The 21,589-nt window shown below is 38.6% G+C and overlaps 1 protein-coding gene across 2 annotated transcripts in view; it reads left to right on the plus strand.

The window, feature by feature from the left end:
* dhrs13b.2 (dehydrogenase/reductase (SDR family) member 13b.2) overlaps window positions 1-5,831 on the plus strand; it is a 6,203-nt gene extending 372 nt beyond the window's left edge. Inside the window, exons 2-8 of one of the 2 annotated variants that reach the window (XM_060888470.1) lie at window positions 904-1,089; window positions 1,190-1,438; window positions 1,552-1,881; window positions 2,748-3,077; window positions 3,290-3,382; window positions 4,690-4,703; window positions 5,302-5,444. In XM_060888470.1, coding sequence (XP_060744453.1) covers window positions 904-1,089; window positions 1,190-1,438; window positions 1,552-1,881; window positions 2,748-3,077; window positions 3,290-3,382; window positions 4,690-4,703; window positions 5,302-5,310 — 1,211 coding nt within the window. In that variant the 3' untranslated portion in view covers window positions 5,311-5,444. Of the gene's footprint in view, window positions 1-903; window positions 1,090-1,189; window positions 1,439-1,551; window positions 1,882-2,747; window positions 3,078-3,289; window positions 3,383-4,689; window positions 4,704-5,301 lie in introns of both variants that reach the window. The other variant, XM_060888469.1, reaches the window with a different exon arrangement.
* The last annotated feature ends 15,758 nt before the right edge of the window (window positions 5,832-21,589 follow it).

Below are 21,589 nucleotides of genomic sequence, written 5' to 3' on the forward strand. Positions count from 1 at the left end.
TAAAACTAATGGTCCACTAACCAGGAAATAGTCATTTCTAGTCCACCTCCTGTAAGCCGTTTGACAGCTGAGATTATTTCGATTGAAGACGATTATAATAAAAAATATTGTTAGAATGGTATTTATTTATTTGTCATTTCATCAAGACAATACAACTGCATTGTTTTCAATCATTAAAACAATAATAATGATGAACATTTTGAGAAATTCCTCTTTAATCGTCTTCTAAATAGGGATAGAAATGATCAAAACGTGTTTAACAATAAAAGAAAAAAATTATTTGTACTTGTTTGCATTAAAGTGCTACGATTACATTTCCTGCATTGTGCAGACGCTCTTATTCAGAGTGACTTAGGGGCCTTGCTCAGGGGCCCAACAGTGGCAGCTTGGTGGACCTGGGATTGAACTCGCAACCTTCCGATTAGTAGCCTTAACAATGCCTTAACCACTAGGCTGATTAAGATAATAAATTGGTTGTGAAGTAGACATATTACTGCTGGCATTTCTATTTTAGACATGACCACAATTTGTATTTATGTCTGTAGGGTCTTGCCTTTAGTTTAGAAATTGAATGCATTTTAATCATAACGTTTAATACATTATGAGTAGCAGGGGGCAAAGTGGCTTAGTAGGTTAGTGTTTGCATGTTCTCCCCACGCTTGGAGGGTTCCCCACCCAGTCCAACAACATAAGTGGTAGGCAGATTGGCCTCACTTAATTATTTGTAGTGGGTGTATGAGTGTGTTTGTGTGTGTGTATGTGTGTGAGTGTGTGTATGTGTGCTGATGAGCTGCAGTAATGTTTGTTCTGGTTTTAATTACGCTAAACTCAAGTAATGTTATTTTGATCTCCAGCTCGAACCTACAGTGACATTTTGTTTAAAGACATTTTCTGTGTAAGCAGGTGTATATGGAACTCAGAGGTTATATGATGTCCAGTGGCTGCCATGTGTATTTCTGGATGAGACAGAACAACTAAATGATGAGGGGCATAAAGACATTAAGTTTTACCATCGAAGTGCAGGACTGCAGTTTGGGAATTCAGGAGATAGTCCTATAAACCCCAATGCTATCACTTTCCTTGTCACAAGTGAGTACATAATTAGCAGACCTTTAATTAGCAACTTTTAGAACCATTTCAATGGGTCATAGATGGACTAACAAATGTGTTATTGTATTTTTTTATGTAGCATCAAAGGTGGATATGAGGCATTATGTGGAAGGTGACAAGGACTTGCTGGAATGTGAGATCCAGAGATATAACACTAAAGAGATTGTAATGCGCTGGCCTGGTTTTGGTGCACAGGAACATGATGTCTGGTTCACATGTATTCTCCGTCAGGGCTTGTTTCACCTCACCACCTTTCTCAGACACACACCTGCACAGGAAAGCATTCAGAAGATTCAAATTGGAGACAGAGAGCTTTTGACCTCTACAGGTAATCATGAGCACACTATTAATCTAATAGATTGATTAGCAGGGTTTTTGTTGTATGGTATTATGTTCCTCTACTGCATAATATTAGCTTTGCCTTCTTTACTGTTGAAACAGCTACGATGGTTGTCCTGACACGCACACCTGTCATTCATGTGGGTCTCATGAAGGAGCAGACCCTGCACTGTCAGTTCGCTGTGGACCACAGGCAGGCAAGTGTGACAGTGGAGTGGATGCTGCAACGGCGTGGCGATCGCACCAAACTTTTCAGCTACTCGAGCCGCACAGGCAAGCATGAAGGCAGCGGAGTGTCTGTGAAAACTCTTGCAGCAGGAGATGCCTCTCTGAAAATACCACTCACTAAGCAGAAAAGCGAGGGCACATACACATGTTCGGTGTCCATCCCACCTCTCCACTACAACAGTGACATTGTTCTCAACATTCAAGGTAGGACACTCAAGCATAGTTTTACAAAGCAATAGAAACAGAGTGTTAAATTATTGGTTATTAATGTGGAAGGATAATTATAGATTAGCAGCTAAGGCTCTGTATTAGTGACCAAAGGTTTATGAGCCAAATCTTATGAGCTTAAATGCTCATTTTGGCCACATTTTACCAAGGTCAGTGTGGAAGAACTCAGGTGTCCTGAGCCCTGACATCAACCCTATTGAACACCTTTGGGGTGAACTGGAACACTTACTGTAACCCAGACCTCCTCAGTCAGCTTCTGTGCCTGACCTCACTAATGCGCTTGGGGCTTAATGAACACACTCCAAATCTAGTGGAAAGCCTTCCCAGAAGAGCAGCAGCTATTATATACACCAGCTATTAATGCCCATAAATAGCTCTAAATACCTCCTTAATGCCCATGGTTTAAGAAAAGGCACATTCAGGTGTGATTGTCAAGTGCCTGAATACTTTTGACCATACATTGTACTTTTACCAAAATAACATATAATGACTTGTACTTTGTTATCCTGTCTTGTTATCTTTCTGTAAAGTTATGTTAGGAGTCAATTTAAGAGTTATAAACATTCAGTGTGGTATAATCAGTCAGTCCAAAATATTACTGGATTTCAGAGATTACTATACGTTGTAGAAAGTTTCACCATGTAAAGATTTTTGTAGGCTGCTACATAATTTAAAACATGATCATTATATAAACTGCTTTATATGAAATCTGAGCAAAATGAACAACTATAATTGCTAAGGGCAACTACTGCTATCTAAATTTTTTATCCATTAATCAACAACCTATTGTTGCTTCTTATTGTAACTGTCTGCTTTTGTTTCTGTCTGTTACGTCCCAACAGAACCACCGCGTGTAACAATGAATGTGGGATCAACCTTGTCTTTAACCCTGGGTCAGGAGCAGAAGGTGGTGTGTGACACTCAGGGTTACTACCCACTCGATGTGACCATTGACTGGCTGCGAGAGTCTGTGAAATCTGGCCTCCTGCCTGAGGTTATGAAAAATGTTCTGTACTCCAGCCACCGCCACAATCAGGATGGTACATACTCACTCTCAGCCTTCTTCCTGCTCAACCCTGACCTTGAGGATTCTGGGTACAAGTACACATGCCGTGTGCAACATCAATCTCTGCGCACACCGATCCGCAAGAGTTTCACGCTCATTGTCACAGGTAGACTCAACACTTACACTCACCAGATAATTAACCTGCATTTATTAAACTGGAAAACAAAATGGAACTTGCCCTATTGGAAACCCCCTAAAGTACCACTACCACTACCACTTGTCTACCACTAGATGGCAGACAAGGTGTAAGATCCTTAAATGTCACATTTGGATATACTGGATATCTTTCTGTAATTTTTTCTATTTCTCACTGTTTAGAGCAAGACTCCACACTGTGGTACCTCTTAGTGTTTGGATTCATAATTGTCATGATAGGAATTCTCCTATGGCTGGTGCCTCAGTTTATTACTGGTAAGAGATTTTTATCTGAAATGATGTTATATTAATAATTTTTTTTATATTAATATATAAATATGGTTTTGAATTTGGGTCTACATGATTTTGGCATAGAGGGGAAAAATTCCAATACACCACAGCCACAGATGTTATGGCTGTATATAATGTCAAATGGATTCTAATTGTACATTTAATAATGGAGAAAAAACTAACTAGCGCTATCTCACAACAAATATTGTTTGTACGGATTTAAAATCATTTGTGTAATGTCCAAAAATGTAGTGCAAAGAGCATATCTAGTATCCAAATAAAAGGCCCACGGTGCACTTTAAAGGAAGGAAAAACAATGGATCATCCCACTGATTTCAGATCCCATCACCAGGCACTCATGTGGACTGTTTGCAGTTAAAAAGCTTTCATTCTGAATGCGCTAAAACATTGTAAAAAATAAAAATAATATAAAATAAAATAAAAAGCTCAGGATATCAGTGTCAAACAATGGTTAAAGCAGGAAATAACTAAATATCCTCACTTTTGTGGTCTAACAAAAGTGCTCTAGTGGCCATTAGGGACTAAAAAAATTCTCATTTTGAAGGGTAGGACCTCTAACACATATGAGGACATGCAAGACATGATGGATACAAAAAAACTACATCTGTTGATTATTTATATAACCGTTGTACTGACAGACAACATTAAATAAGGTAAAAAAAAATAATAAAGTAATTATTTAAAAAAAATATAACAATAATTATAAAGAGGCTTCATGGAATTATATATAAATATAAAGTATTTACATGTACACACTAAATGTACTGCATATATTTACATAAACGAATACATATAAAGCCAAATATATATAAACCTCGTGAAGGGCTATAAGGAAGCTAAAAATCACTGAGACCTGGATAAGGTCTAGAGCATGTCGATCTAATACGTCTCTCACTGCTTAAGCTGCTTAAGTTTGGTCTGTCTCCACCTCTGTGCTTAATTTTTTTAATAGTGAAATAAATATGTACTAATGAGGATCCATGAACGTTTTTTTTTTTTTTTGCGGGGGGGGGGGGGGGGGGGGGGTTAGAATATATTTAAAAAGCCTTATCCTCGATTATTTCTGAAATTCAGAGTATTCTCTGAATGTCTTACTATCTCTGGTGATTCAAAAGGTTTTATTATTGTATTATATTTTTATTTACATTCATTGTTCAATGTACTGTTCAATCAGAATGAAATAACTGAATCAGAAGTGATTATTCCAATATAATTGTACTAATTAATGAGAATACAATATGAAAATGTGGTATTTTTTTTCTCTGTCACAGCAAGAAGATACAAGGTGAGTGAAACTTCCTTAATGTTGTGTGTCTAGATGTGAGTGGGGCATCGTAGTGCAGACCAAATTTGTATGGTTTCAAATGAGGAAAGTTTTTTTTTGTTTGTTTGTTTGTTCTTCTTATGGAAAGACTTCCTTCTAGTTACTGCGGTTTAGGTTAGAGTTACTTTTAGATGTAGACATAGCACAAATGATCTAGTCACAGGTGTGCATGTTTAAAGCATACTGAGAATCAAATGTTCCTATAGTGAAAGGAATATATAAAAATAATCACTTTGTTTAAGACTAACGTGAGGATATTTGCCTAATGCTGACAAAAATACATTTGAAAACAGAAAGCTTGCTAAGGTTCTAAGTTACTAAATCAGTCTAAATTACTGTCACGATTTTAAGAATTATTTATTCTCATAATCAGTGCAAATAAAAAAATAAAAAAAAAAACGCATATGAAGATTTTCCTGGGCAGACCACACAAGTAGCAAAATGTGTATGTGTGTGTGTGTGTGTGTGTGTGTGTGTGTGTGTGTGTAGAGTTATAAGTGCAGATGTTTGCCATGTGTCTGTTTACATTGTGTGTTTACATAGTGTCTCCTGTGTGCAGAGGTTGTGAGAGCCCATGCCAAAGGAATCATAGCTCCACTCCATGGAGACAGACAACACCATATCCCTCGCTCTACCTCTTCCTCCTCCCCACTCCTTCCACCTCCCCTGCTGTACCTGCTGTATCACTGGAAAATCTAAGAGGTTCTTGTGAACTAGAGTGTCTGATCTCATGGTTTATGAGGCTATTTACACTCACTAATGGAGCCATATGTGTGGAATAACAAAGTCTTCTGAAGCAAATTGCAAGACAGTTGCCAAGCTGATGTTTTTATAAGTGTGTGCACATAGTGATAAATAATAAAATACTGATAATTAGAAGAGATGTTGGGATTAATTAGTTTTTGTTTGTGATGTCTTTGGCTCTGGCATTATTAAAAATACTGCAGAATTAAACAGTTTATGAATCAGGTTTTCTTTAAGATACTCAAATTATTCAGCCGTTGGAACTTACATTGTTGTTATTAATAATATTCATAAATGATGGTGATAATAATGATTCATAAATAAAATAAAAAAAATAAATGTAAAGTTATTGTCTACTCTGAGTTCATTTCTTGTTGAATTGTTTATCTTCTTTGACTTTGTTGAGGCACGATATCTTACATTCACAGAATTTTTAGAGAGGATCTTCAAACCACTGTGTGCTATAAATTGTATATTGCTATATGAATCATATAATTTTCCACATTAGTAAACCCCAGAGCTTTTAGATGAAACAGCTATGTGCAAGAGATGATTAGGACATGCTGCTGTTCTCTCTTAATTTTGGCTGTAACATGACTCCAATGGCCTGCTTGAAGACCTTTGAGGTATCCTGGCATATGCTTGGTTAAATCCTCATCTCTGCAGTATGAAGTAGTCGTATTGCGCCCCCGATACCCTGTTAGGTACCACACTATAAACACTTCAGTTAGGAATGACAGCTGTTCCTCAGTGCCTCCCAGTACATTTCCCCTCGGCAACATGACTGATATCTGTTCACTAAGCTATCACTTATCTTCAGTGAAGTCAGTTGTTTCCTGTTAATACTGAAAATCATACTCTCCAGTGTATACTGGATTCTTACCATTGCACTTTAACACTGGTTATTGATGAATAGCCATTTGAGTGTGGAATACAAATGTACAAGGAACTGCAGATGACCGCCTCAGACGAAAGGATCTGTGGCAACAAACATGCCTGGGGGGTCAGCAGTAGGAACAGCAACGGGTCAGTATTTGGCCACTCACCACAGTGCTAAAATGAGTAAAGTGGAAACAGCTCCTCTGGTAACACCTCAAATACAGCTTAAGGATGGAAAACTGAAAAGTTTGCATTACATCAGCAAGGCTCTCATCCTGCTATTGCGTCCGTCAGTTTCCATTTAGTCAATTGACATTTTTAGAACAAGTCCATAATAGACTGTTTTGTTTGGAGTTAAGACCCTGGAAAGGCCAGCTCCACTGGAATCAACCCCCTTGAGTGGTGTTAGTGAGTTCATGAAGCCGGCTTCACTAAAACGTTTGTGGTCTTCAGCTCATCTCTTTCTCAGTGAGAGAGAATGTCGCTCTGACTTAATTACAGATGGGGAGGAAAAACAAACAGGCCTGGCTCACACTGGGAGCAGAAGGGAGTCTGTAATAAAAGTCAACGTGTGGCCAGGGAGAGATTGTTTTGTTTCCAAAGCCGGGCAGTCTAGGGCGCACTGCCAGCACATGCACCTGTAAGTTCACTGACATGCATCTAAGTTCTGGGAAAATCGCTAATGACTGAATTAGTGTTTTGTAATGGGTAGCTAAAGCTTTTCTTGGACCCAGCAGGAAATTTAGCATTGGATATTGACTGTGGAAATGAGAGTATGCTTAAAGTATTAGATCACATTTCATTATGGTGGAGAGATCTGAGATGCTGGTCGGATCCAGGCACAAATAGTTGGGCTTGCGGTTGGGTGTGCACAATAATTATGTTTTCTTTGCCTTTACCAGATGACCTAATACTTTGCTGAAAGCATTTGTTCACCATTTGTAGTTAGTGGGCCATTTCTATAATTACCAGCCATTGTATCCCATAAATATTTGCAATGGTTTAGACCTAATTTGACCTCACTAACCTCATTAACTCTTGTTCACTGCTCTGCCCTCAACACATCATATACTTTTGTGGGTGTGTGAGGCTGCTTGTTTTTACTTCTTGCAGTCATCCTATCCCAATGTTAATATCTGCTTGGGTTTGGGATGAAATCTCCTCTCCTGCTTGGGCATTGGTGTGAAAGCAGAGTCCATGTGATCATCTTGCACTCTTAAGCTTAATCACCCATTATGTCCTGAGCATGGAAAAAACTCAAGGCCTGTTTCTTTGTGTAATCCAATCATGTTTTTTTACAACACACACACACACACACACACACACACACACACACACACACACACACACACACACACACACACTCCACCCCCAATCCCCTCAGTGTCTTTTCACTGTTATTGTGGTCAGCCCCTGCAGAGACCAGCTGTTACCATGGGAAGGTTGTTTTTGGCCTGTGAAATAGCTCACAGATACACAGTGTCTCCTCTCAGTATCTTTCAGGAACTCTGAGGACACTTTGGAGATGGGATGTACTTCTAAATATGGCTGAAAGCAGCCAGACCTCTGAGCACAATTTTATTAATGTTCCACTTAAGAGTGGCAAAGAAGAGAAGAACCATTAAGACTAAACCCAGTGAACTATTCTGGTAATAAAATGTATAAATAGGTGCAAGAAACCAGTATGTTCTCACGAACAGTGTATTATGTTAGCACATTGAATGTGGAATTCATGGGATGAAATCTGATTCATATGACATTTACAGTATGTCAGTAAGTGCTATTAGTGCATAAATTATATCTTTTGATATCTAGCTTATTGCTCAAAAAAGACAATGCAGGTCCAGATTTCTCAATTTTAGATAGGGTTGTTGCTTTTGAAAAAGGCAGTCATATATAATCAGGTTATATTCAAATAAGTATACTAGGAACATTTACATTCTCACAGCTCCAGAGTTCCCAGTTTGATTCTGAGCTCAGGTTACTGTCTGCTTGGAGTTTCACATGTTCTCCCAATGTTCTCATGGTTTCCTCTGGATCTCTCCCTCCACCCAAATCATGCCAATAGTTGGACTATTTATGCTAAAGCAGCACATTGTCAATGAGGGTCCAGTGTTCCCATCATAGGATTTGGATTTACCACAACCTCGAAATAGATAAAGCGAGTGCTGAAGAAGAATGAATGAATGAATGAATGAATGAATGAATGAATGAATGAATGAATAAATTAAACAAATTCTCCACAGGTAATGTGTGAAGGATTATGGAGAAAGCTAAATGTGTGTGAATGGCTTCAGGCTATATTCAATTGTAGCAGGTTCATCTGCATTAAATACACATATTGTATGTACTCACTGCATCATGAGCCTTCCTATTCAAATCCAGCACAGATGCGAGACGTAGCAGTAACAAACAAAAAAAATATCCAAATAAAAAAAGTGACTAAAAAAACAATGGCAAGTGAAAGACATGAATATGTTTATGTTTGTGCATGAGTCAGGCATATGAAGCCTGCCAAAAATGGTTCAAATGTTCAAAAATGTTTAAAAACTCCAGATGCATGGCAATGAAATGTGAATCTGTTAAGTGAGGTTTGGAGTAGGTAAATGCCTGAGCACTGCTTGATTGCTAAGACTTCCACATGGGTCCCTATTACTCTGCAGTGTTATTGCTCTCTTATTGATGGAAGATTAGGCTGCAAATTAGGAACTTTGAAATTAACCCAACCTCTATCACAACTCTCATTCAACTTAAGCAAATCCCTTAGATATCCATATGGGGATCAATGTTTGACCTCTTAGTAGATGAGTAGACAACATGACTCATGCTTATCAGGAATCCTGCTTCTTTGGAAGAGTTTAGAGATGTAATCTAACCCATATGACGTGCTGAAAAAATCGTAAAGTCTTTAGCTATTTTTGACAGCGAGAGCAAGAGAGGGTGAGAGAGAGAACCAGCTGAGGAGTCAAGGGTCAAGATCAGGCCCCTCCTTTTTTTGTATTCCTCAAGAAGGGTCACAGGAAAAAATTCCCAGCCGATAAAATAGTGAACTGGGATGGAAAATTGTGCAGGCCTGCTCCCTCCCCTGTACGCTTTCAGGCCTCACTGCTGGGAAGTGAAGTCATGCGCACTACGTTTTATCAGGCCTCTGAGGGGCCAGCACGTCTCTCTTTCTCTCACTCATAATCTTTTTTTTTTAAATATAGTTTTTTATGACTTTTTATGAATAGTTTTTCTATGACTTTTAGCCATTTCACCTTTCTATTACACTCTTACTCGGTTTCCATTTCAGACACTTGTTGACATTTGATTCTTTATTTATTTATTCCTGTCTGGGGTTTTTCACACAGAATTCCTCTCTCTCTCTCTTATCCTTTTATTCCTCTCTTTCTCGCTCTCATCCTCTGACTTTTTTGTTCTGAAGTGAGTGATACTGTCCTTGAACAATGACGTCACTTAGTTTTTCACTCTTCGTTTTTGCTCAAAGTAAGGAGTGATTTAAATCGGTATCCACAGAACTGTGGACAAAATCACAGTGTAGAGGCCCAGAGGCAGGGCCAGTTGCTCATTACTTCTGCTCCTATGTCCATAAATCTCACATGCTCTACTGGTTTATATACACTCAGGATGCATTCTTTTCACAGTGGTGCACTGCTTCCATTGATCCTCCTGTTCTATGGCCTGGGGTGAGAGCAACCCAGCCCTGGATCTCAGACCTACTGCTAATCATTACAGAGGGAGTGTAGGGTGTGGACACAGAGGTAATTGGCTAAGACACAATGTCTCCCTGCTGTGTCCTGAGTTGTTTCCCTTTGGCTATATTTGTCTAAACCATAATCACCTAAAGTTTCCTGCTTTGCTGATAAAGTTATAGTCAATAAACGTAAGGCATCATCATTTTTTCATGATAATCTCTATATACCACAAATCCAGAGTATGTGCATGCATGTAACCTGAAGACAAAAATTTGGGAGTGATTTCCTGTACTGAGGGGGAAAAAATGTTTATTTGATTCCAATGGCTTATAATGGATGACTAACTGTAGCTGTTGGATCAGTCATGAAACTAACACAGATAGTTTTGCGTAGTGCTTTCATGATCTAAATCTGTACAAATGATCCCTTACAAAACATCCAGGCTTTCTAACAGTTACTAACATTTAAAAGTAACAAAGGAAAAGCCACATATTTGGCTTATATTACACTACAAATCTGAAAGATAGACATTTTAGACTAAAATTATTAGCATATTCCTTTAAGAGTGACAACTAAGCTGGGCAGAAATAAACTTTTGACCAACACTTTGTTCATAGCTCGTCTCTTCCCCCACAAAGATAAAACTATAGCATGCTCTCAGTCTGACTGTCTTTTCCTCTGCTCTTATCATCAACAGTGACAGACACCTACCAGGCCTTCCTGACCGCAGCCCAGACATCCACATGGAGTGATGAAGCCAAAAGGGTGAAATGGTTGGACTCCTGTGAGGTACATGTGAGGTACATATATTATTTACATATTGAAGATGACACACATCTGAGGTAATCAGATGTGCCCTTAACGTATCTGTTCTTATGTCATCTACATTTAATGACTATGGCTACAAGTGGAGTTACAGTTATCAGGAGTAAATCTTATCAAGCTAGCCTCAGGGGCACAGTCAGTTAGCACCGCAACCAGGTGAAATTAGTTAGCTGCTAACTGAAAGCATTAGATACAGCATGAAACATGAGCAACATAAATTCAGTCAGTTTTAACTAGTATGTGTTTGGAAAGTAATGTAAGTGAATGAAAGCATGCTAAAATAGCTAACAATTCAGGTGCCATAGTCTTGTCAAATCAAGGTCTTTAAAGTGTCATTATCTTCAGAAAGACTTTTGGTTATGAATACGGGAGAAAACATGAGAGAAAACCTGAAATTTTACTTAGATTTAACACATAAAGATTAACTTATGTAATACTGTACCTGCTACTAGCTTTTATAATTGTGGAAAAAATCAGATCCTTTACACTCTGCTGCTCTTATAAAGTGTACTAATATAGTATACAGTCAGTAATATAGTATACAGTAGTGTGCAATATTTAATATAAAAATGTATATAACTGTACTCCCATAAACATGTGTTTAACCGTTCCCGACCCGACCAAAGACATTTTGCGTCTAAATGTGTAACATGGGTAAAAGTTACATGGTTGATTTTTTAACATAGAATTTGCAAATAAACAAATGTATTTAACTAGCATCCATGCTAAAAGCGTTCCTTCTTATTTATCCTCTGATACAAAAAAATCACACCAGCTCCTAATGTTGGCACTTTACTGAAAAAAAATCTGAATGTGCCGCTGTTCATACATGAATAAATGAATTATATTAACTAGGTTTAAACAAGCATGTAGCTGTTTCAGAAATGATATCATACCTGGTGTGCAAGCTGGGCAGATGGTGTTGTATCTCAGAGCACAAAAACAATACTCAGGTGGAAAGACCCTAGAATGAAATCACTGTTGGGCTGAGACTGATATTGACTTTTTCTGCCACACATCTGTTGCTAAACTACATAATGGTTAATATGCATTTCTAGAGGAATACTAATAAATTCTACATCTGGTTCTACATTATGCCTTACACACATGCACACACACACACAAAACAACAACAAAAAAAGGTCATGTGCAACATTGCACAGTTTGCACAATTTGTTGTTAGGTCACTTTTTAAATTCGAACAATTTTGTGATATTAATCATTTGTATGAAAGGTCAGATTTGCTGTGATTCTTATCCCTTCCACTGATGTGTATGTTCAAATGACACACCAATAAAATTGGTGGAACATGAAAGATCACGTATTGTGGAGTCTGTGTCAGCTCTATTGCACACTCCCATTAAAGCAAAATTTATGACATGGGGACCAAATACTTTAAGATTGTGAAATTCATTTAAATATTCATAAGATTTTGCTTTTCCAAAGATGTTACAGATTGTGCAGTGGAAACCTTTCTGTTAAAGAAGTGGCAAACAAAAGCATAATCTGTCTTATGGATTCAGTGCATTTGGCAGACACCCTTATCCAGAGTGACTTACATTTAATCTCATTTTATACAACTGAGGGTTAAGGACCTTGCTCAGGGACCCAGTGGTGGCAGCTTGATGGACCTGGGATTTGAACTCGCAACCTTCTGATGAGTAGTCCACCAAATTAACCACTAAGCTACCACATCTCTACTGGATGTCCATGTAAGTCTGGAAAAGACCTGACATCTGCAGAGGTAACTGCAGCAAATCTGAATAAAAATGTCTAAATTCTTGTAGCTTTAGGTAAGTGTGCTTTATGCATGTAGTTGTTACATGCTGCAGTGAAATCTCTAATCGGTTCAGTTTGAACTCTGGACAGATAGGTGTTAAAATGTTTAAATAGCCTAATCAAACGATTTTTAGCCATAAGAACCGACTGACTTTTTCAGCGGTAATTTCATAACTGGTGTTATAGTGAACAGCGTTTAATCAAATGAAAAGACAACATGTTCATGTTTAAATGCATACAAGTGACTTTTACCTCAGGTGACTGGATGACTGAGGTGAATGATGCATCAAGTATGATAACTTCAATTCCTGTTGTAAACATATAATTATTTTTAAAACATTTGGCAATAATGTTGTTTTTCCAAACAGTGATGAATCCAAGAGCTGGTGTGGATGAGCTCATCTGAGTGGTGAAAAAGAGAGCACTCTCACTCAGCTACAGGTGTCAGAGTGAGTAACAACACCTGGCACTGTTCCCTTCAGCAGGTAAGCACAAGCACAGCCGTTAGAAATGGTGTGTGTACAGAGACAGGATTACAGTTACAATTACTCATCGCACGTAGCTCTAACGCTTCTGCTACAGGTGCAACAGGTGTTGATGTACACGTGTTAACTGGAAGAAGTAACGTGGTTATTTGTCACTCCTAACACTCCTACTCAGTGAGCTTAGTAAATAAACACATACAAATTCTGATATTACAGACACACATAGATACATATAGTCCATCTATTATTCTGACATTTCTTTTCTATCCTATATATTTATTTTTTTTCTTTATCTGCTTGTATCCTTGTGAGTTGTTGTTGTTGACCTTCGGCCGCTCCCTTTGGAGTCACCGGACCCATACCATCCGATCCGAATGTTTTGATTTTGGCACAGGTTTTATGCTGTATGCCCTTCCTGATGCAACACTCCCATTTTATTCAGGCATGGCACTGAGAGTTAGCCTCTGCCTAGGAATCGAACCCAGGCCACAGCGGTGAGAGCACTTGCATGCTTGGAAGTAAATTCTGGTTTTCTATAAATTCTGTTTTTATGTCTCCAGGCAGTCATAAAAAGCATTTTACTGCACTGCATTGTGTATGGTTATGTGTATGTGTGTGATTTTGATCGTGTGCTTACACACACTGCTAGTTTGGTTCACCTGCAGAAATCCCTATGTTTCCCAAACCAGGCCTCATGCTAGTAAATATCACACACTGCATGACACTTTTACAGCAGGCAGCTTTCTTATACAAGCCTTTGTTTAGCTGCAAAGGTTTATTAAGCTTGGTGAGAGATTGAACATTTTCACCTGCTAAAACAACTTGGAGAAAGTGAATCATGCTAAAGCACCAGTTTGGAATTTTATTAAGTTGGTGCTTGGATGAAAACTCTGCAAAGATTTCTAAAATCCTCAACATTACTAGATGTCTAACGGGTTCTTTTGCAGTGTATAAGCTGACGATTGCTGCCAAGAATGAAAGGGGTTTAGATGTCATGTATGTGTACATGCCAAAGTCACTTGCTGACAAATTTCAATTCAGTCATGCAATAAGCCATGCTGTAGTTAGTACTGAGGTTTCACAGTTTGTGTTAATAGAACTGGTGGTTTATTGAATTTGTGTGTATGTGTGTGTCTGTGTGTGTTTCTTCTACAGGCTGGTCAATCTCATCCACCACAGGCTTAAGGGAGAGGATGATGTCATGCTGAGCGAGACTTTCATTGCTTGAGGGATTTAGTCGGGTTTCGGAACTTGACAGGCAGATTGTGGGAATGACTGAAAGATATGATAAAGACATCTTTTGGCTTAAGCTGCGACTATGACATCAGTGCATGTACTGCTTCCCTGAGAATGTGTCATCATCGACATATCACTATTAGTCTAAACTACCAAATGACTGATGGTTCCTGCTTCTCAGGAAAAGGCTGACTTCTTATGCTTCTGTTTGAAACCTTGCGAAAGAGACAGTTGTGGTTCCTGGTGCTTGTGTGCTTGCTTTTGTGTGATGTGATGATAGGACAGTTTCTTCCCCTTCCTGTAGGCAGTCTGAATGACATTCAGTGCATTTTCCCATGCAAGTTAGGTACTATCTTCTTAATTATTTACAGCTAAATTCCATATAACAGTTTCTACACAATCATACACTTTCTCAACTTGCTGCTTGTGCACAATCGAGTCCAAAAAATCTGTCCCTTTGTGTGTCTGGATAAAAACTTAAAAAATGACAATGACAAAAACTTATTCTAAGATGTTACATAAAGCACAATCAACAGACCAGAACGTTTTACCATAGCTCTCAGTCAGATCAGATAAAGGCTGTGTATGGCATTGCTGCAAATTGAAGGAACCATAATTATAAAACACACAAATATGTCATTAAAGGGAGAGCATAGAACTTATTGATGAATATTTATTACATTGAGTAAGGATGTGTTCCTTTGATAGGAGTTTGAGCTTTTTAAATGATTAATATCTAAACTTATACTATCTGGTGGGGTGGCAATATGGTGCAGGTGGATTCTGCGGTAACTATATCGATTTGCTATGATCTCCCAAAAACATGTGAGTAAACTGCCCCTAGGTGTGAATGAATGTAAGAGCACATGATACCTTGTGATACCTTATTCTAACCAGAATAAAGCGGTTCCTGAGGATGAATGAATGAATACTTTTCAACAGTTTTTGTTAGCTAAAATAAAAACTGTACATTTTGAACTGTAGATTGAATAAATAATAAATAATAAATCATATGCACATTCACATATTACAGACCATTTGGAGATACTAATCAACCTACCATGCATGTCTTTGGACTGGGGGAGGAATCTGGACTAATAAGAGGAAACCATTAAAGCACAGGGAAAACATAAAAGCAAGTTTGGAAGCAGGAATCAATTCCCCAACCCTGGGGATGTAAGACAAACATGCTTACCACTATTAATTATTATTGTGAACATTAAGGATTTAAACAAATACAAATAAATTATTCAGGTTTAGCAGAATGGGTTCTAAACAAATACAGATATGAAATTTTAGAAAGCTTCCTAGAAGGTTTCACATGGCAACTGGATGAGAGTTGAGGTCAAGGCAGGAATCTCATGAGACACAACAAATGTGAATGTGAGGTTTTTATTTTCACAAGCAACTAAAGACAGCATTCAATACCAATAATGTGTTGTGCTGTATTTAGTACATAGTAACTGAGCAGGGGTGCAGTGTTTTAACCCTTTTAATCAGTACATTGGCGTTTCTTTCCAAGTCAAATGAAAATAAGCTTATCAGACATTTTCAACCAGTGTAAACAAATTTGTCGCCACAAATCTGATAGAAATTATGTCAGGACACCTTTGCCAATGAAATAAAACTTTAAATTACATTTTTTTGGAACTTTTCTATAAATATATTGCCCCTGTTAGGCTAGAAAAAAACAGAAATAACTTATAAAAACAGTACAAAATGTATTATGTGTCTATTTTTATATGAGCGATTTACATTAGCCAACACTGTGGAATGTGTCGTGATAAAGATATTTAAGTCTGAATATGGGCACCACGAACGCAGGCACAAATTCCATTGTTGGCCTCTACTAAAAGGACTGTGTTAAACGAGGTTAAATTAGGCTACTAGTTTCTTTATTTTGGGAAATAGACCCAACTGAATGTGAGAGAATATATCATGATCTGTCTATTTCTCAGAGAACAACCACAACAAGATCCCAACCAGTCTGGCATTAAAGCAGCACGTTCCACAGAGACTGCCCTTTTGATTGTCTCTGAGAAACTACATACTGCAAGATCAGCCAAACTGTCATCTGTCCTCATCCTCCTCAACCTTTTGGCAGCGTTTGATACGGTCGACCACAAGACTCTTTTGTCAACCCTTAGGTGTTTTGGAATTGGTGGATCAACATGGGAATGGTCGCTCATATCATGTAACATGGAGAGTAGTGACATCTGCTTTATGCAGACTCTCCACTGGTATCCCTCAGGGCTCAGTACTTGGTCCTCTCCTGTTCTCCCTGTATACTCACTCTCTTGGTAAAGCCAAGAGTGTGAAGTCTTGGTTTCCTCACATGGGTTTTCTTACCACTTACCATGGCTTCTGCTCAAATCTCAGCATGTTTGTCGGACATATCATTATGAATGACAGCTCATCAGTTGAAACTAAATCCCAGCAAAACTGAACTGCATATCATCCCAGGTGATTTATCCCTAGGTCAGGATCTTGCAATATCCAGCTGGACAATCAACTGTCTTTTTCTTGTATGTTGCTAATATGACACGCTCGTGTCAGTTTCCTCTCTACAACATGAGAAGGATTCGGCCATGTTTGTCCACGCAGGCTGCCCAAGTACATGTTCAGTCCCTTGTCATCTCAACACTGGACTACTGCAACTCACTGCTGGCAGTTCTACCTAGAAAACGTGATTCGTCTCTTACCTAAAAGCTCTCATCACTCCTCGCACTGCACCTTGCGCCCTCATATCTACCAGCACTGCTCGACTAGTTCTACCATCTCTCAGGGTAAGAGCAAGAGCTCTTTTCTGTTCTGGTCCCGTAGTGGTGGAATGATGTCCGAACAGTCACTGGCTAGCTTCAAACGATGGGTGAAGACCTACTTCTTCATGAAATACTTAAACTAGCACTTTTTCCTGTTTCTGGTATGTCTATATTTAAAAAAGAAAACAAAAAACCCTGAACAGAGTTTTAGGCTGATGGTGTCCTGTCAGTAACCTAGTTAACCAGTGTTAATGTATTCATCGATAGAGATTTAAACTGTTGAACGTCGCTCTGGATAAGGGCGTCAAATGCGTCAAATGCCAAATGCCGTGAATGTAAATATAACTGATCTTTTCTAAACAAAAATTATAACTCGACCCAAAAACCAGTTTTGAGTTATGAGGAACTGTCACATATACAGATATAAACGCAATATAGTAAAGATGTAGACTTATGTGGTGTAAATATATTTCATGTGTAATTGTGTGTTTGGTTTCATCAGGTCAAACTAGTAGCCCAGTGTTGGTAGGACAGTGTAGTTTCTGCTCATACCCCATTTGGAAGCAAAGGAGAAGGACTGTAATTATTTGCAGCCAGTCATTTCAAGAGGTCAGCTCGGCTAAGGGTATGCATTCCCCTGATCTCTGTCTCTTTCTTTCTCTCTCTCTATCTTATTCCCTTTTCTAGCAGACCCCTGCATGCTACCCCAGTAAGGGACTGTCGGGAAGACCAGCCATCTGATTAATGTGATATACAGTATAAGATCTGTTCAATGGTCTGTCTATCTTTCACTAGTCAAGTGTGTAATGACTAATGCTGACTGTGTGCATATAGTGTGTGTAAGATTTTTTTACACAACCCCCTGCACTTCAGACCTGCAGCATGAGCAGAGCCTCTTCTGATTCATAAATCACCTCCTGCCTCTGCCTGTCAAAGGCTGCCTGTGGTCACCCATCACGCATTCTGCCAGAAATATTTTAAAAACATGTCCAAATCACTTTGATCATAGTCTTGTCCGTCTCTCCAATCCCTTCTCTCACTCCCTCTCTCACCTCTCTGTCTCTTGGCACCATCTGTACCTCATTACGTTACGACTTTGAGGTGACAATGACATCATCACCCGGTTGTTATTCTTATGGACATGTTTGGATGTTAAGGTTTCCATGAAAACGCTGATGTAATTGCTACGCAGAAAGCGGCCAATGATCAACATGCAGGAAAGTAAGCGGAGTAGTGTTTTAAAAGGATCTGTGGGTTGTCGTCAACTCCGCTGGATGTAAGCCACCAGGGATTACATCTTTTACCACATTCCTTCACTTCACTCCTCTATATTAGCCATGAGAAAAAGAGGATCATCTCTCAGTCAAATGGTGTGATAAATATTTTTCTCAGTGTAGACAAGGGACTACTCAAAAATGGATGTTGTGTTTTTGGGAGTGTGTAGAGGCTATTATCAGAGTGTGTATATAGTGTAGCTGTAGATTATGGAGAGTAGTTTACTGTCTGCTTTTCTGTGTATACGTGTAAAAGTGCAGTGACGCAATACACGTACTTTCAACTGCACTCGTTAATGTTTACTACTGCCATACACACCATACTTCACTTGATCTCTTACAGATGGAGTGAAGGGCTGGATTTCAAGAAAAGTTAAATCACAGTCTATAAAGTATGGAAGTGTTTGTGCTAACAGTTACAGTATTTCCAAAAATACTACACATATTTATTAGTAATAGGAATTCTGTAAAAACATTTTAATTGATTAACACAGTCTTGGAGAAGCAACATGCCATAAACATATATTTTGATCCATAATATATAAACCCCTGTAAATGTAAATGTTTAAAAATGACTATAAACTACTATACTGAGGTCAGAGCAGCTTAGTGGTTAGCATGTTTGCCTCACAACATCAGCTTTGGCGGATTGGATTACAGCATCCTTCCTGTGTGCAGAGTCTGCATGCTTTCCCTGTGCTTCTGCTTTCCTCCCAAACCAAAAGACATGTAAATATCTAAATCATCTGTAGTGTGTGAACGAGTGTGTATGAGTGATTGTACTCTGTGATAGTACTCTGTGATACTCTGTGATGGCACCATGATGTCCCCTGCTTTGTTCCCTGAGTCCACAGGGATAGACTTCATGATCCCTGCAACCCTGTGAAAGGATAAGCAGTAAAAATGGATATATGGATGGATGGAACATAATATGACTAAAAGTGCCTAAAAATAAAACACAGTGAAACTTTAGACATGTACTAATTTAGTTTATATTGGGTACATGACATCAGCTAATGTTACTATTCTGTTGGGTGCTAACTAACTCTAGGTATCCTACAGAATCCAGACTAGTGACCTGTAGTAAATTTTTAAGGGTCATATTATTACTATGTTTCATTCCCAACGTATTGCTATACTACATATCAACCAGTTTATATTCTTCCCAAGTGGTACTGAGGACTTTACGTACATGGCCTCATAACTATCCAGGGTTTAAAATGTGCATAGGACAAGAAGACTCTATGTCTGGGCTATTATTATTATTATTATTATTATTATTATTATTATTATTAGTCATAGTTACAGAATGTGGGCTCAGTAAGATAGCAGACTTATTTGCTTTTGAGCTGAAGTTTGCACGTTAGTTCATAACTTTAGCATGCACAATTCATTTTCAAAAACCCATGGCCTTCTACACCACACATATCTGCTTTTTGTTCGATTAATTAGAATAAACAAATACTGCCTTTTCAGAACCAGGAACAGACAAGTGTGTGTAAACAGAGATGAAATAAAGTGCAGCAGTACGCTGTCATATAGCTTTACTGTTAGTGTAAGCTAGTGCAGTCAGCTTGTGTACAAATACGCCAGAAAAAACATAGACACAATCACACAGACTTTGTGCTCCCTCAGACATCTTCCCATAAAAGAATAATGATATGACTAAGTAATCCCCTGTACAGAAATCTATATACTGATCTGTGTCTTATCTGTATACATTAAACTTAACAAGCCAAATGGCTTTCCGTACCTTATTACATTATGTTAGCTACTATATTTAGTCTAGTTAATTAGGTTTATAGGCAACCACAAAAAAAAAAGTCTGGACAAGTACATGATTAAAATTTGTCAATCCCTGAAACCATTATTAAGTGTGCAGTAATAATAGTCGTGAATTCTTAGAATTTCTAATGTCCAGTTATTAATACATGGTGCTGTTCCAATACATGTAATAGAAATACAGGCAGTTAAATGTTAGATCCATCATATGGAAATCCAATACAAGAACAGTTATATTAGATATTTATTAAGAGTCTCTAAGAGCCATGTGGGGTGTTGAGTCCAGTAACTTGACTCTGGACTAACAAACCAAACCATTAGTGTTGTTTACATTACTCAAGGAAATGTCATGTTTTTTTTGTTGCGGTTAATTCCTCCTTATTTGTTTCTCAGTGTTCCATAATGTAGCAATACCTGAGTGAGTTATCGCTCCTAAGTGATCTGATCTGATAAGCGTGCTCTTTCTAGTCCAGGCCTGTGAGGTCCTGCTAGGTCTATGTGATGACGCGCTTCACTGGGGCCTCTCTGAGTTCACTTGGCTCCACACAGGCAGCTGGGATCAGTTCCTCCTTGCCTCCATACTGCATCTGATAAGAAGCAAGGTAAGGGTGGGAAAGAAAGCCCTGCAGCTTTAGATACAATAACAAACCTGGAAGGATAAGCACTCCATTATGCAGGTCAAGACCTCCCTGCCTGGCTTCTCCAATTCTTATTGTGAGACATTTTACAACCTGATCTTAACACGAAAACGTCAATGCAAGATAGATATCTTATAACAGCTACTCAGAGTCTTAAGCTTTGAAATAAACAGTCTCCTTTATTGTTGAAATGAGGGTCTTAGAGATTTCTTTCTTCTGACACTGACGGATTCTCTTTTCCTGCTCAGCATGCATGCTTCCTGTGAGTGTCATATGCGTAGTGTTCGCACACAGAGTTGTAACGCCATGTCAGCTGGGGGCTCTGACTGTCCAGGCTGACACTGTGCAGTTATAAATTACCTCCTATGTCCCTCAGCCCATCAGTGTTTACAGTAAACAGAGGGTTGGAATGTGAAGTTGTTTCAGGCTGTGTGCCTGGCTTCATTCTGGGGTCTGCGTGGCCACTGGCACTGTGTCTCCTTACTCCCTCCCTTACACCCCTCCTCTGTGCCATTCTTTTGATAAGGAGAGTTTGTTCTCCCTGGGATCTGGTATCTCACACACATGCACACACAGAAAACCCCTAAATCTGTTACTTTCCTGGTGTTGTATTTCACTATGTGACATTATAGTCCTAATATCCTTCATTATTCAAGTTAATGCACACACTTATCCTGAAAAGACAAAGTCCTACATGATTTCTGAAAGGTGTAAATACCCCCTTTTTTCTTGTTGCATGTAGGTAACC

Source organism: Tachysurus vachellii, chromosome 15 (assembly GCF_030014155.1).
Source record: "Tachysurus vachellii isolate PV-2020 chromosome 15, HZAU_Pvac_v1, whole genome shotgun sequence".
NCBI lineage: Eukaryota > Metazoa > Chordata > Actinopteri > Siluriformes > Bagridae > Tachysurus > Tachysurus vachellii.